Below are 15,910 nucleotides of genomic sequence, written 5' to 3' on the forward strand. Positions count from 1 at the left end.
AAAGCCTCGCTGTGTTCACTGGAGCTTCACGAGGCCCCGTAATCCCAGTAATCCTCATTTCCGGTCCGCTTCAGGAATGGATGACTCGGCCTGCGCCTTTTTGAGATCGTAGACTCGCGTTAGGCCCCTCCGGAGGCATGTGTGAGGAAACAGCAGCAGTTCTTCTGACTTTCGTCACAGTCTTGAACACGTGGTTATTAAATTCACCAATGCCTACTTCGGTATTCGGTGATGGGCCCAGGCAGCCTCCACTCTTCTACACACGACCTTTCAATTCGCGCGATTCTTAAAAAAAAAAAAAATAACAGTCATTTCCTGCGAGCGTCTCCGGCTTCCATGACTTTTTTCAGCCGTGGTAATTGGCTCGGGAAATACTCGAGCGTGGTGAGAAGCCGCTCACCCGCTCCTAGGTCACCTGGTCGAGGGAACTGCCGAGAAATGTTGTATTGAGGGTTCTTAATGGTCGGATGAAAGATGCTGGTGCTCAACTCGCAGGATCACTATTCGCATCAATAGAAATGGAATGCGTACTATGTCAGGACGAGTAGTGCAATTTTCAATTTCGCTGTTACATCATTCTGGGCTACGACTGTGACGCGCGTTGCACATAAAACCAAACTACTTTAACCAAACTTTTTCATACTATTTCAATATAAAAAACAGTCTCGACAGTGTGCGATAAAAATATTCAAAATGGTCTAATAAAGTAATTGACTAATTGTAAGATCAGCCGAAGAAAAAACTCGAAACTTCGCGTACGTGTTTGCGAATAACTAGTAGTAGTATAAGTACTCGTATTTTATTAATTCGTCCAAATTCTATGTGCACAAATAACGTTGAATGTCCTTAAGTTATGCGAAGAAAAAAGTCAACTGCCTGACCGTAGTAGGTATTAGTTCTACCGTGGTGTAATAGATGGCGGTAAAAGTACCTCACAGCAGTTGTAGAGAAAGTGTTTGAGACAAATGAAACCTACAAACCTTTTCAATTATTCATTAGAGACCACAAGGACCTTTTTCACACAGACATGATACTTAACGGTATATTTGTGCTACGAACCGCACACTGGTTATAACTTTGACGTTGAAGGGTGGTAGTCCAGGAGAGAATGCAAGTACTATGATCATAGTCCCTTGAAGGTGTAGCAAAAAAAAATTCTTGAAATGAATAAGGGGTCACATTGAGTGATACAACCGGAAGCAGTGCTACACTTGCATTCGGTTGAAACACTTGCACTCCGTGGAACTTACACACGATGTGCCCAGGGCGGTGGAATGATGCAATGACACGAATGCGCGTGACCTTGAGACGGCTTTTTAAACCGTACAGAGAGAGAAATAGGGAGAGCAAAATCCGGACTGGGGTCAGACACCTGCCGACTGTCCTCCTCGGGTTCAAGCTGGGTTGTCAGGTGCTTCCGTACCTGTACATTGTCCGGAGGAAAGCAGCGGTGGCCGGATGGCAATTCGGTACCTGCGGTTATCGGGTTCGTGTGTGTCCCACCTAAGCCACACCAACGACTCCTAGGACGCCCGCGTCGTCGTGTGCGGACTAATTCGCTTGGCCCCGTTTCGGGTGCCGACGGCCATGACCCGGCGGGGTGTAACAGGTGGGTGACGTCACGACCGCGAGGGCGCTTCCCCCACCGCTCCCCTCTGACCTGCATCCTCGTCAGGCGCACCGGCGCACCCATTCAGCGGTACTGGCCTTCTTCTCTCCCGGGGTAGACGGATTCCCGGGTTAGATCCTTCCGCAGTAGGTCGCCGAGGACCTCACGGAGCGGCACGACTGGCGTACGATTTCGAGTCTGACGTGTTCCTAACGCGACGGGGGAAAGTGTACGTCGGGACTTTGGGTCGTCGAAGATTGAGGAGAGGACATCGGGACGACGAGGACCAAGAGTGTAAGGAAGAAGAACCATCCGGTATCCATAAACTGGGGTGCGCGCGCCCGCAGTGAAAGTATCGCCGTTGGTGCCGGGAGGCTGCTGGTGGTTCTCGCGTTCCTCGCCGGGTCCTCGTGCCGACCGACCGACCGACCAACCGACCGACCGCCGCGCGGACCTTCAGTCAATGACAGGCAGCCGGCGTGCTGGTGTCGTGCACCGAGCGCTCGCTCCAGCTACATCAGTTTCGAGACCGGTCGCACCTGAGGATCTCTAACTTCGAGTACTAGTATCACCTTCCCGGTCATCATGCGTAACTTTACTGTAGAGGATAAAGAAGCGAGTTGACTTCCGATGTGTTCCTCGGGATCGAAAACTGGTCTTGTTCACTTCACCAGAATTCACGAAGTACAGTGTGTAGTAAGTGGTTCAGCGTGCTTCGGTGTTTGTGCAGTTTCTCCTTGTTATTGTGCTCACTGTGGTGGTAGTGGCGGTAGTTAGTGGTGCCTGGGGAGGAGGAGGAGGAGGAGGAGGAAAAGGAGAAGGATCAGTTTTGGAATTTCGAACACTAGACGAGCCCGGGAACACATGCTGGTCACTTGGCCCTCCGGAGGGTCGAGTGCGGAGCTCGTCGCCAAGGATTCCACCCTCGGTGAACCGAACTCTGATTCCGCGGCCCATAAGGTCGAGGAAATCGCCGAGATGCTGGCCGTCCCCCGCGTCCCTGTTGCCGGGGTGAAAAGGCGGTGGGGCGGTGGTGGGTTTCAGGAGTCAAGCCCCGAAGTGTCCAGCAGTGGCGTTCTTTCTCCGCCGCCTAATTTTCACCCTGCGGCTCCAGAGTGCGCCGTAAACGCCGAGGACCTACAACTCTGGGACTTGGATATGCAGCAGCGTGGCTCTTCGCTGCATCATTCGCGTCGCAACGTCACGGCGGAAACGACCCTGTTGAGTACCCAGGACCCCATATTTTCCTGCGATCCCGTCATCGAAGGTATAACGCGAGTTACCGGCATCCACAGTCGCGATGCGCGTTCGTTTCACAGTTCATATAACTATACGAATGTCGTAGATTCCAATTGTCATCGGCCGTCTCGTTTTCTTTCCTCTGTTTCGTACAATCGACCTTATACTCGAAACGATTGGAAACATTTTTGGTAACTGGGACCGCGACTCGGTGGTGATTCGCTGGCTCCTACCACAGTCTGTGCTGCCGTAATTCTTGGAACGTGATAAAAAGTAGGTTACGCTATTGCGCAAAACAGTCGTAACGCCTTCGGTCGGTCGGCGAAGTTTCGCGCGTCACGGACGATCGAGTTGTTCGACGATTTACTGATCCGTGTATCATTGTTGCAGTGGTTTTCGGATTCGCTCTGACCTTTATATTCTCATTCCGTGTATATTTGTTTCTTTCGCGACAATCATACTTCGTCGACTTATCAATGACGAAGCGTGGTACATCATCCTTTACTCACGAACCCTTGGTGATCAGGATTACACGATGATCATCGTCAGGCACACGACAACAATAAACGAAACCGCCGCGCTCTTGTCGTCGTCAGTTCACTTTTTACCATGTCCGAGTGTCACGTTTTAGTTAACGTTCGCCATTAATTTCACGGATTTTGCCGACGGTGGCGGATGCCATTGTCTTCGATGTATAGTACACCAAGCTTCTAGTACAGATACAGAACGTCCGGGAAACGGTGCTCGTAATATTAGCATATTTTTTAACTCGACACTGTACACACTATTAGCACTATCCTCGTAAAAGCATCAATATAACAGCGAATCTCAAGACAGCGTGGTTTTTTTTTCTTTTTTTTTTCTCTCGTGGTCTACCCAAAGCATATTGATACGCTTCATAAGTGACAGTATAACGAATGAATAATGGAGTTACGCACGAATGGGAGCTCTCTTGTATCGATGAGTCGCGTGTGTCGATCCTCTAGAAAATTTCAAAATTCATTTATCGCAGACTCAGAGCCGAACCGTGTTACTCGAAGCTCCCTCACCTTCTTCTTGCCTTCAAAGTACCGTTGCACCACGGTGAGCCGTTCAACTAAACGGCTGAAAAGGGTCATGCACGTGCGCCAGCTTGTGTTTCTCATGCGCGGTTCGTCATTCCAGTTCCTTGTAATACCCTTCCTGAGCCAATGTCGCAATTGCGCAATCGACGTAGGCAAATAATTACCGACACTTCATACCGTGCGTACCCACATGGAGATTTTCTCACGTATCGATCGATCGATCGAACTCGGTGGTCTCGTTTTCCCCCACCTCGTAAACCTTGTAAATAAGCACAATAAACCTTGTGAATAATAGTTACAATAAAATCAGCGAAACAACCCGAAACACGCGAACGACTTTGCACCGCCCTCTGGGAACCTAGATTAAATACTGATCTCGAATCGCCGAGATTCTGCGCAACGCGTTTTATACGTGTTTAATCTCGTTAATCTCGCGTGTGTAGTCAGCGCATCGGTTAGGTCAGTAGGTCACTCTTGCTGGCGGGCTTGTGCGACGTTTAAGACGAGAGAGGGTATGACAAACTGGCGACGAATGGTATCTGTTTCGTGATAATTTGGCATCAATTGAAACTGGACTAGATATACTCGTATCGCGTGGCGTACGAAAGATGAGGGTACGGTCATCGCGCAATCGCTGTTACTTTATACCTCTTCCGTTTCCAATTTGACTTGTATTATTTGTCCAAACATTTTGCGACACTCTAAAAGTTCGACCCAATTTAGACCGTACACCGAACGTATACAAGGCGGTACACGCCAGCTAAGGAAATGGCCCCGAGGAGGCAAGGATCGTGTCCCGGTTTTAACTGGAAGTCAGTCTTACACGCGCAACTGCCGTTGATAAACAATTTTGTGATAACTCCGTAAGGTTGTCAGTCGGCTACACGTATCCGTTCGTTGTATTGTAACAACTTGTGCGTGTGCGTTCGAGGTGGCAATAACGAAACCGCAGCAATCTCCGTGCCGTTTCTCTGTTGAGAACTTCATCGGCTTTCCATAAACGACACATTGTGGCCATGACCCAAAGAGACTACGAGCTGCGACGTCGTCGCTCGTTAATTCACACGGTCCGTGACGTCGAAAAGTTTAGAAATGCTGAGGAAACCACGTCGAGTTTGTCGCGAACGGTGTGTTTACGTTGCAAGATTTCCTACGGGCACCTTTTAGTGGAGAGAACTAGGCTGCTCCGATTGCTTGTTGGCAATCCGCGTTGTTACTTTTTGCGGATGGCTGACGGTGCAGCTGGCTACGGGTGACCGGCGGAACGAGATGCAAGGCTAATAACCTCTCGCGAGGCTGTCTGTTTATCCTTGAACTCGGTGAAGAAACAGAGCGTTCCTCCGCCACTGCCGCTTTTGCCTCTTTCTTGGAGAGGTGTGTAGGTGTGCAGGCAGAACCGCGAACCGAGGAGAAAGGACGCGCTCTGCTCTTTTCTGCAAGCCGGAGGAACCGAGTCCTACATTCGCGATGGATGCCGTGGAGCTGCAGCAATCCACGTTGATCGAAGAATGGAGGCTAAGTTTACTCCCAGGAGGATACGGACGATACGAGATCGAGAGAGAGAGGAAGAAGCGAAGGTGGAGGTGGAGGTGGAGGCGAGAGGAGAGCCGAGAATCGCGCTGACAAGGCCAGGGCTGGCGAGTGGTGGAGAACCGACGGTGGAGGGACAAATTGTCTTGCGCAACTTGGAAGAACAACAACGACAACGACGACTGGTTGGACGTTACGCTAGCTGCCTCGGTTGTAAACACACCGAAGCGTCTCGAGACAAGTCGGTGCTGCTTTATATAGTTGTTGCGCTTCGGAAGTTTACCTGTCAGGTTTAGACAATTACAAGTATAATATTATGCCCTATCTTGTCGTCGTCGTCGTCATCGGCTTCGTCACGCTGTCGAACAAAATGGCGACGGATGGAGAACCGTTCCTCGTTTCAGGATACCTACATTATACTCCCGAGATTAAAATCATCTTCGATCGATTACACCGAATTGCACAATCATCCGTAACACGTACAGTGCAGAGAAACCAACTAGTTACGGCGTTAGCGAAGGTGGTAGTATTGATATAACGATGACACTTGCGTAATGACTCATCGACGATGATCTGTACCCGGATAACGCAGCTTTGCATTTCTGTTGCGCAAACTTGTGCTGTTACGATGCAACGCGAGGACCGCAATTTTCCTTGTATACGCTGGCACTACGCTATATCAACTATAATGCGATGCGTGCGTGCGTGCGTGACTGCAGGTTGTGAGGGCAAGTCCGAGATTTGTGTTGGTGACTCCGACGCGCATACCATAAGACTCGCGTGCTCGCTTCATCCAACGTCGGAATCTCCTGCTCTGCAAACAAACCGCTTTACGAGGAGGAAGTCGGACCATTGCATTTCTGCGTTATACCACGGCGTGCATTCCGAACCTTGATTCTCTTCATCTAATGGGCTACGTGTTAATATACGGGTATAAATCTCCGGAGCGATAATCAGTCCGTAAACGTGGTTAGAAACCACGAAATTTCCCGAGTTGACCGCAACGAATTCTCGCTCCACTGTATTTTTCGTAAATCGGGACTTGCGCGCTTACAGTGGTATTGAGTGTATATATATTTGTACGTATCTAGTAAAATTGACTGTCTAGTTTGAGGAAACAATCGGTAAATTAAAATTGCAACTGTCACTTCCGGTGCTGAATTAACTAATACGACGATTTGATCCGGATGTTATAATTTTTGCGGAGTTTCGGTGACGACGTTGATTCAAAGTCAAATAGCATGTGGACATAAATCATAAGACTCTCAGCTAAAAGCGTGTCACCTGATCTAAGTATATAACTTTCCCGAAGATCTGTATACGACCTGAGATGAGATGAATATACGGATCTAGTCGTATGTGAATATATGTATGCAGGGTTACCTACACGGGTATATATTTGTACAGCAGCTTCTTCTGCACGTTGACTTTCTAAAAGAGAAACATACTTTTCATCCGAGGTCGCATTGCATGGGCTATAAGACTGATTAAACTCTATACAGCAATTCGATACCGCAGTCCTTTTATTAAACTCCGGTCCTTTATCCATCTATCTATCTCTGTCTTTCTTTAAATTCTACAACTATGCATACTGACTAAACCGCGACGATGTAATCTTGATTGTATATGTGTATTATCGCATTGAATACATAGCTGCAGACTGACTAGTCGGCTCTGTATAGAATAAACATTAGGAGGGTATAATAGCGATGATCAAAATGTCAAGTAAAATTAGAAACGATTACATCATTTGCAAACACACTGCGCGAGTGCTGGGTTTTCAAAATCATAATACGAGCTGTGCCCAGAATCGGGTTGTTTTTCGATCAGGAATGATCAGACTGATGTCTAACGTTGATGTAATGATGCATCTTGGGAAACAGTTGCTACTTTGTAACATTATGATTACTTGTAATTTCGTAAACCGTTAATACAGCATTGACAAACTGAGATTTTGTAAATTCAGCTTCTTAAGGTGTTCTAAAGGCACAAACATTAACGTTACTAACTTCAGCCTAGTGAAAGAAGGACGGCGACGCAAAACAAGATCAAGATGGCCGACCGATAGAGCGAGATTGCAAAATGGGTCTAGCTGCCGCTGCTGCTGTTGTTGCTCCGATGCTATAATAACACTCGTTGGTTCCTTCGAGGATATAGCGTGCAGAAGTACTCTGCTCAGTGCTCACCGCGAACCCGATCGCCGTTCCGTTCGCTTCTCGAGCTTGTTGCTCGGCTGTTCGCTCGCCGATCGCCGACGCCGCTCGTTCCCCTGCTACTGTTAATGGCGATCCCCATCTGCGGAGAGTCGAAGGCTGCTCTGGCTCGCCTGCCATTCGTCCCGGGTGGTTAGGCTAGGTTGCGCAAGTAAGAAAGATGGAGGTGGGTACCAGAGTCAAGGCCGCTCAGTGCTCCGCAACGCGCTGCTAACCAGCACGGAAACCTGCGGGGCGAAACTCGGCAGTGATCCTGTTCTCCTCGCAATCGCGATATAGGTGTAGAGGTATAACTCTGCGGGTATAAGTACAGTCTCGTGGATGGCCTTCGATTGAGGCACGTAATTCCATTGTACACCTGGTCCATGTTCGACTCTGGAATCTCCGATGTCTTATTTTATCGAATCAAAATACCCGGCCTCGATCACCTCCGTCCGAAATGTTCACGCAGTGAGCGATGCTCGCTCGGTCCGTCCGATCAACCTTGGAAGAAGATTCAAGTTGATCAAAATGTCACGGGGATCAGTCTCCCCAAAGCACACCGAGAGCCTTCGCGTATATAATATATTTGGGCACTTAATGGCAAACAGTCGTCTGCAACGATCCCTCGACGATTAAGAAATCCTCTCAACCGAGCGAGTTTTGACTCAATGTCACAGACGCCGATTACCTGTCAGAAGCAGCTGTTTGTGACTGACGCATGATGTATAGATTTTACAAAAGCATGTACGGGGTGGATTTTAAAGCAAATTTATGAACGCCGCACAACACCTCGCTCTCGATGATTCACTTGCTCGTTCTCTTTAATGCACGGTGCCGCATAAATATGAAATCCATCCTCGGGTCACCAAGAACTTATCCTACAGGCCGTAGGTACCCGTAAATCTCTTGCGTTTTGCATATTTACATGACCAATGGGACTCTTCGGTGAAACGGTATTGAGCATCTATCATCCGCGTTAACCTGCAGGACTACCGACTAACAATAATAACAATATCGTCCGAGGTTCTCATTTCTGGTACTATGAAGGTGACCGAAATGATAACATGAAAAATCTGGAAATTTTCACACGGAGATCTGTCCCGGCATTCAAATATATCACAGTTCAAAGAATCCGGTACCGCAAAGAATGTTGTTGTTGTTGTTGTTGTTTGAAAACCATTGAAAAATGACGGACTTTTGGAAAACTCAAATATATCCGTGATCGTTCTGAACTGAACAGTCGCCGATTGAGCACCTCCGTGACTTCGAGGAAGAAACGAATCCTCACTGATCACAAGTGCCGTTAGCCAAAGATTGCAACACGACGTTAATCACGAATACAGAGTCGAAAGGATGAAACGGTGTATAAGATGAAGAAAGTATACCTACTACCTGATGGTGAAAGTATCGCGGTTTACGAAGCAGGAGACACGGACGCACGATGGGTCTGACGAACCGATTTGGTTTACCGTATAAGAGTACTCGTACCTGTATATCTTTGTTATAAATATGCGCATTGATATCGCCATTTCGACCAACAGTACCGTCGTTTGTTCGTTATCGCAATTCCAGAAGGTTTTACGCACATCCACCGGCCATAGTAATTGCTCTGGGTCTAGTTCTAGGCCGTACGTACGTACGTAGAGTACGTGGCGGAACGTTCTCGTGTATCTATTATTCTCTTATCGCATGTAACTAACTAACTCATCGGGTGGAACGTGTGGATGTCACGGTTGGTGAAAGTATCTACATGTGAGTTTATTACTATGTATGCGTATTGCCCCGTGAACAGGAACTCGTACACACTCCAGCATAGCGCGACCATATTATACCGGCACAGCGCCTCTCAACCATTTCGTATAACCCGTGAACGATCAAAGCCTCAACTTTGTCTTACGGTGCAAAACTGCACCAACATCGCGTCGTAGAGGCGCTAGGCGGCACGTTTATTGTCCACAAGTGGGACACTCGTGTAAATAATATTTATGGTGAAACTTTTACATGATCTGCGATTCGTTGCAACCGTAGGTATCACATCTTACAAGCGTTACAGGTTCTCCTTTAACATTTGGTACGGTGGTGACCTTTTTAAACTCCGACGATCGATGAAGATGAAATTTTCATAGCCGCGCTGTGTTACCACGATATTAATTCGGGTCACGGTGACTGTTATAAACGACCCAACGAAGGTGTTACACTTGATCAAGTAATTAGCGATTCTCCTGCAACATCCAAGACTAACGGGTGTCAAAATTGCCTCACATTTACTTGGATTCATTACGCAACTGTCAAGTCCAAGCTGCCGAGCATTAAGTATAATAGTAGTCAATTAATTCGGTTAACTGTTCCTTCGTCTTAATGGACTGATGGAATCGATTATCGTTGTATTCGAATCTCGTTGCAACATTTTACCATACCGGTATCATAACTCGAGCTGCTACAGATATAGGACATTGATGAAATGAATTAGGAAACTCGTGAATGAAGCTTAGAATTGAAGCTTTCGTCGCAATCATCGCACTTTCGGTGCATTCGGAACTCGACGACCGATCGTTACTGACGTTTGTTTTTCTCTCTCCTCTGTTTCAGGAAGGGACGATTTATCACCACCAAGTTCTTTGAACGGGTACAGCGCGGACAGCTGTGACGCTAAAAAGAAAAAGGGACCGACGCCGCGGCAGCAAGAAGAATTGTGCCTGGTTTGTGGGGACCGAGCCTCGGGTTACCACTATAACGCCCTCACGTGCGAGGGTTGCAAGGGTTTCTTCAGGCGAAGCATAACGAAGAACGCTGTCTATCAGTGCAAGTATGGAAATAACTGCGAGATCGATATGTACATGCGTAGAAAGTGTCAGGAGTGCAGGCTGAAGAAGTGTCTTACCGTTGGAATGCGGCCCGAATGCGTCGTACCCGAGTATCAATGCGCGGTCAAGCGCAAGGAGAAGAAGGCCCAGAAGGTAGGGGTAAGGAAACATCGATATACATTACATATCTATTACATACATATATACAGGGTGACCCTTAGGCTGACAGTCCCTTCATCTTTAGGTATTATTCGTGACCTTGTCGTATTTTAGTCAGAAAAAATTTTTCGTCAGTTGAAGGTCATTTTGCATCAGTTTGATTTTATTTACAAAATATTTAAATTCAACGTTCACTTCATTCCATCATGCCGTTTAAACAACATCAAAGCGGAAAAGGTTGTTACGTATTCCCTGAATATGATCGGCAGGGCCCGATCGAAACGCTGAATTTAAATATTTTGTAACTAAAATAAAACTGATGTAAAATGACCTTCAACCGACGAAAAATTTTTTCCTACTAGTGTCTTCATCGTGAAAATCTGCGGGTGTGAAACGTTTGTCACTTCTGACAGAAAAGGACCTTGCAGAATCCTTATGGGTATTGGTTCCCGATCGAATTGCCTGGATTTTCAGTATGTTATGGTATATATCCTGCCGATGAAAAGTTCTCATGGATACAAGACCGAAAAATCAGTAGTTTCCGAAATACAGGCTTAGGAAGAAGGTTATCAAAATTTTTTGATATCCATGGATTTCGCAATTTTCGTGAATTACAAAGCTTATTAAAGCCCAGAGACTTGGCACACACGTGAAAAATAGGACAATTCGATTATTGCAAGAATCGGAGGGTCTCGTTCTTCATGCGAAATCTGATGTTGTACCTCTTTCCAGTAAACTAGCGAGTTCATGAATGGAAACAATGCATCGATGGTCTCGATCACAGCTTCCTGCCCATCTTTGAGAATCAACCGTGCAGCTTTTTGAGTGATTTGTTTGATTTAAGCTCCCTTGAAGCTTTATTATTCATGAATATCTCGACACCTCTCTTCCGATGCCTGTATCTCGGAAAATATTGATTTTTCGGACTTGTGTCCATGAGAACTTTTCGGATCGGGAGGATGTGTACTACGACATACTGAAAATCCATGCAATTCGATCGGGAGCCAATTTCCGTAATGATTCTGCGGGATCCTTTGTCGTTTGAAATTGGTCAATTCGGTCATAAATAACGATCTGCAAGCCCTATTTTTGTTCCGTTCCGAGTGATCGGAACTACAAATTTTCTGCGAGAAATGAAACATGTTTCAGTCGCACATTTTCACGAAACATACATTGGCAGTCCATGGGGCGATAGTCTTGGGTCACCTTGTTGTACACGTGTACCTAAATCATTTTCGTCCGATATATTTCACGCCATTTATTGTGAAGTAAGTCTCACGATTTGCGTCGCCACGACGCTGTACGAAACAGGAAAAGGACAAACCAAACAGTACAACGATGAACGGATCGCCCGGAAGCCTCAGCGGCATGGGCGCCGATCAGATGGGGGTCAAGCTCGAACCGGCAGAGACCGAAAATCTTCCGATGCTCGGGAGCAGCAGTAGTTCGAACGTCCATTCCCACAACGGGATAAAACCCGTCAGTCCGGAGCAGGAGGAACTTATCCACAGGCTCGTTTACTTTCAGAACGAGTACGAACAACCTAACAAAGAGGATGTCATACGAATCACGGTAAGCGGAAGAATCTTGATATAACAATTAAAGAAGAAGATTTATCATCACCGTATCCGATTTTACATATCAGGAGTGAGAGAGAGAGAGAAAGAGTGAGATTTCTGATCTTGCGCCTATGCTCGAATCCGCTCGACTAACATCTTCATGGAAAACAATATTTTCCTTGATATTGCGAACCTAAAATTGTACGTTATTTTAAGCTGCTACATTTTATTTACCAGAAGAATAAGTTTTTCTTTTTGTTAAACATGTGGTAAATATATTTTCGTATTCAAAAATATATACCCGAAAAAATGACCTGTACGCGCATTGTAAATACGTATTGCAAAAAGAAACCGGGTATCGTTGCTATATTGATGTAAGCAATTTTTCTTATCCTTTTACTTTTCCAATTTCAGAACGAACCCAATGAAGGAGAAGACCAGAGTGACACGAGGTTCAGGCATATCACCGAGATAACGATATTGACGGTGCAGCTGATTGTCGAGTTTGCGAAAAGGTTACCCGGGTTTGACAAACTATTACGCGAGGATCAAATAGCCCTCCTCAAGGCCTGCTCAAGCGAAGTTATGATGCTGAGGATGGCGAGGAGCTACGACGCTGTGTCTGACAGTATCGTATTCGCGAATAACCAACCCTACGGCAAAGACAGCTATAGCCTCGCCGGAATGGGCGAAACAGTTGACGATCTCCTAAGATTTTGCCGGCAGATGTTCGCGATGAAGGTCGACAACGCCGAGTACGCCTTGCTTACGGCCATCGTTATTTTTGCCGGTAGGTGGTGGTCCCCCCCCCCCTTTCCCTTAAAAAGGTTACTTGTTGAATTTTTGTCGAAATTTATTCATAAAATCGTTATTATACATTTTAATATCGTTGCTTCTCTTTTTCTTACTACAACAGAAAGGCCATCTTTGGTCGAAGGATGGAAGGTGGAGAAAATACAGGAGATCTACCTCGAGGCGTTGAAGGCCTATGTTGACAATCGGCGGAGGCCAAAGTCGGGGATGATATTTGCTAAGCTCCTATCCGTTCTCACGGAACTGCGAACGCTTGGTAACCAGAACAGCGAGTTATGCACAAGCCTGAAATTGAAAAACAAGAAGCTGCCTCCCTTTCTTACCGAGATCTGGGACGTGATACCTTAGTTTGTTTTGTGGTTTTTTTTTTTTTTTTCATCCGATTTTTAGTGTCTTTCTTTTTAAATTTTTATTTGTCTTCTCAATATTAGCCGTCACGTTGGCTACTACTGTATGCGTCCCACGGCGCCGTGACTTTTATAATAGTGCACCGCTATTGGGAACGAATAATAAATACGAAGGTCACGTTTTTTGAAATTGTCATATTACACTGTAATATGTAACTACTTTTGCGGAAATATTTCTTTTTATTTTTTTTTTTTTTTCCTAAAAAAAGGGTTCGTTTATTCGTACATGTATGCAATCTAGTGAAATGTGGTGTGATGATGATCACTTTTTTATTTTTATTTATTTTTATTTTTTTCAAATTGCATTCCTTCACTACCGCCGTGTATAGGTTGATACCGCGACGAGAGAAGATTTTCGTTCCCAATGCCGCTGTCTCTGAGTGCCGTTGTTTCGTGGAATTAATTCGCGTACCTGATACCTGCAAACAGTAATAATTTTGGAGGACTATGATTTGAAAAAAATCAACTTCTACGAGAAACCGAGTGTATTTTAGTGCAATTCGGCGATAAAGGAAGCGAGAACGGTTTGGAAAGGAGACGAGACAGTGGCGAGGCACGCAGGCTGTGATACGTAGAGACAGTACCGAGACTCTAAGGAGCTACGTAGAGTTATATATATATATATATATATGTATATATATATATTATATACAGTTATATATATATACGTATATACCTATATAATATCATATACGCGACACGATATACACATACACATGTATACATATATTATTACGTACATATATATATATATATATATATATATATATATATATATATATATATATACGTATATATATATATTTAATATCCCCCGACTACTCTCGATAATAATATGTAAATGGATTATAACATGTGGAAAAAAAAAAAAACTGTATAATGCGTTTAGGATAGAAACAAAACGGTATGAGACTATAGAGGATAGGGAATTTTGTGAGGTTGCACTGTAGAGCAGTGCGCCGATACCAAAAACTGCAAAGCGTGAATATGATATACATAATAATTACGATAGAGTCTATATCACACACATAGCATAATAATATATTGCTAGTATGTATGTTTTGTTTTATTATATATAAAAGAAAGAGAGAAAAAGGCAAAAACAAATGGACAAGATATGGGTGACGAAAGAGGGTGAGAGAAAAAAAGAAGAGGAGAGAAGTATATGTAGAAATCTAGTAAGTAAACCAGTGTATACATAATATGTATATACGGTTATATATATATATATATATACATATATATATATATATGTATGTATATATATAAAGATGTGTGTGTGTGTGTATATAAGTAAATATAAAGAGTTAACTGAATAATTAATTAATTAATTGATTAAGTGAGTAGGCATAAGTAAGTAATTAAGTAATTAAGGCAAGGCTAAGAAGTAGTGAGTTTTAGTCAGTCAGCTAGGCTAGGTGACCCGAGTCAAGTGCAAAGCCCGTGCCTTCAGCAGCGGACATCGGCTCACCGACAAACGAAAAACATGAAATTTAACCGTCCGTTTTAATTTTTTAATAAAATCAACAAAATCTTAAAATAATAAATCCGAAAAAATTCATAAGATAATGTTATTATTAGTGAAAGAGAGATTGTGCGTGAAAGAGAGAGGGAAACTGACATTGAGAGAGTGAGAGAGTGTGAGAGAGAGAGAGAGAGAGAGAGAAAGAACGAAAGTGAGAGCGAAAATGAAAGACAGAGGAAATGTGCTGTACATAAGAGATCATGACGATAATGATGATGATGGTGATGATTATGATGATGATCTGGATTCATAGTAGCTATACGTACACGTACACCTATATATACATATACATATATATCTATAATGCAGAAGTAAAAAAATCGTATTATCTTACTGGATGCCACGTGATGGAGCAAAACAGGGGGAAAAAAGAGGTAACAGTTGATGTACGGGGATAAACAATAAAAACGAGGGGATGGTAATATTAAGCAAATAGGAACAACTCCGCCATTCGAAGGGCGTTCGTGAAAATGAATATTTGACCGTGATTTAGCGTGAAGCTGATAGCGATCTGATTGTCGCACTTAATTATCTCAATAACAGGAGGAAATCCGTGGCAAGAGATACTAAAGACCCCGGCAGTGAACGAAAGTTGAACGAAACGTAAAACCGTTGATAAAAACGAAAGGAAAAAAAAAAAAAAGATTAAAAAAAAGAAAAAAGAAGAAAAGCCGTTTAAAAAACATTCTCTCGATGTTGTAACACTGTAATAACTTTAATGCTATATCACAATTGTATGCAGTTGTATTATACTATAGTAAGTAACCAGTGAGTAAATACGTCATGATAATCATAAAGCGTATGCATACAATACAAACATAAATGTATGTATGGGGTGTGTGTGTGTGTGTGTGTGTGTGTGTGTGTGTGTGTGTGTGTGTGTGTGTGTGTGTGTGTGTGTGTGTGTTTACATATACACGCGGATGTGAAATCGTCTCCTTGATGAATTTCGAAGTGACGTTACTTCGTATATCTACATACATACGTCTCTGTGCGAGTGTGTGCG

The 15,910-nt window shown here is 44.5% G+C and overlaps 1 protein-coding gene across 5 annotated transcripts in view; it reads left to right on the top strand.

The window, feature by feature from the left end:
- Nucleotides 1-15,574, top strand: part of LOC124219631 (ecdysone receptor) — a 79,835-nt gene extending 64,261 nt beyond the window's left edge. For 3 of the 5 annotated variants that reach the window (XM_046627481.2, XM_046627483.2, XM_046627482.2), the window contains 4 exons: nt 10,227-10,600; nt 11,912-12,172; nt 12,574-12,949; nt 13,076-15,574. In XM_046627481.2, the coding sequence (XP_046483437.1) occupies nt 10,227-10,600; nt 11,912-12,172; nt 12,574-12,949; nt 13,076-13,320 (1,256 nt within the window). In that variant the 3' untranslated portion in view covers nt 13,321-15,574. Of the gene's footprint in view, nt 1-2,086; nt 2,877-10,226; nt 10,601-11,911; nt 12,173-12,573; nt 12,950-13,075 lie in introns of those variants that run through there. The other 2 variants (XM_046627479.2, XM_046627478.2) reach the window with 2 other exon arrangements.
- The last annotated feature ends 336 nt before the right edge of the window (nt 15,575-15,910 follow it).

The sequence above is a fragment of the Neodiprion pinetum genome, chromosome 5 (assembly GCF_021155775.2).
Source record: "Neodiprion pinetum isolate iyNeoPine1 chromosome 5, iyNeoPine1.2, whole genome shotgun sequence".
Taxonomy (NCBI): domain Eukaryota; kingdom Metazoa; phylum Arthropoda; class Insecta; order Hymenoptera; family Diprionidae; genus Neodiprion; species Neodiprion pinetum.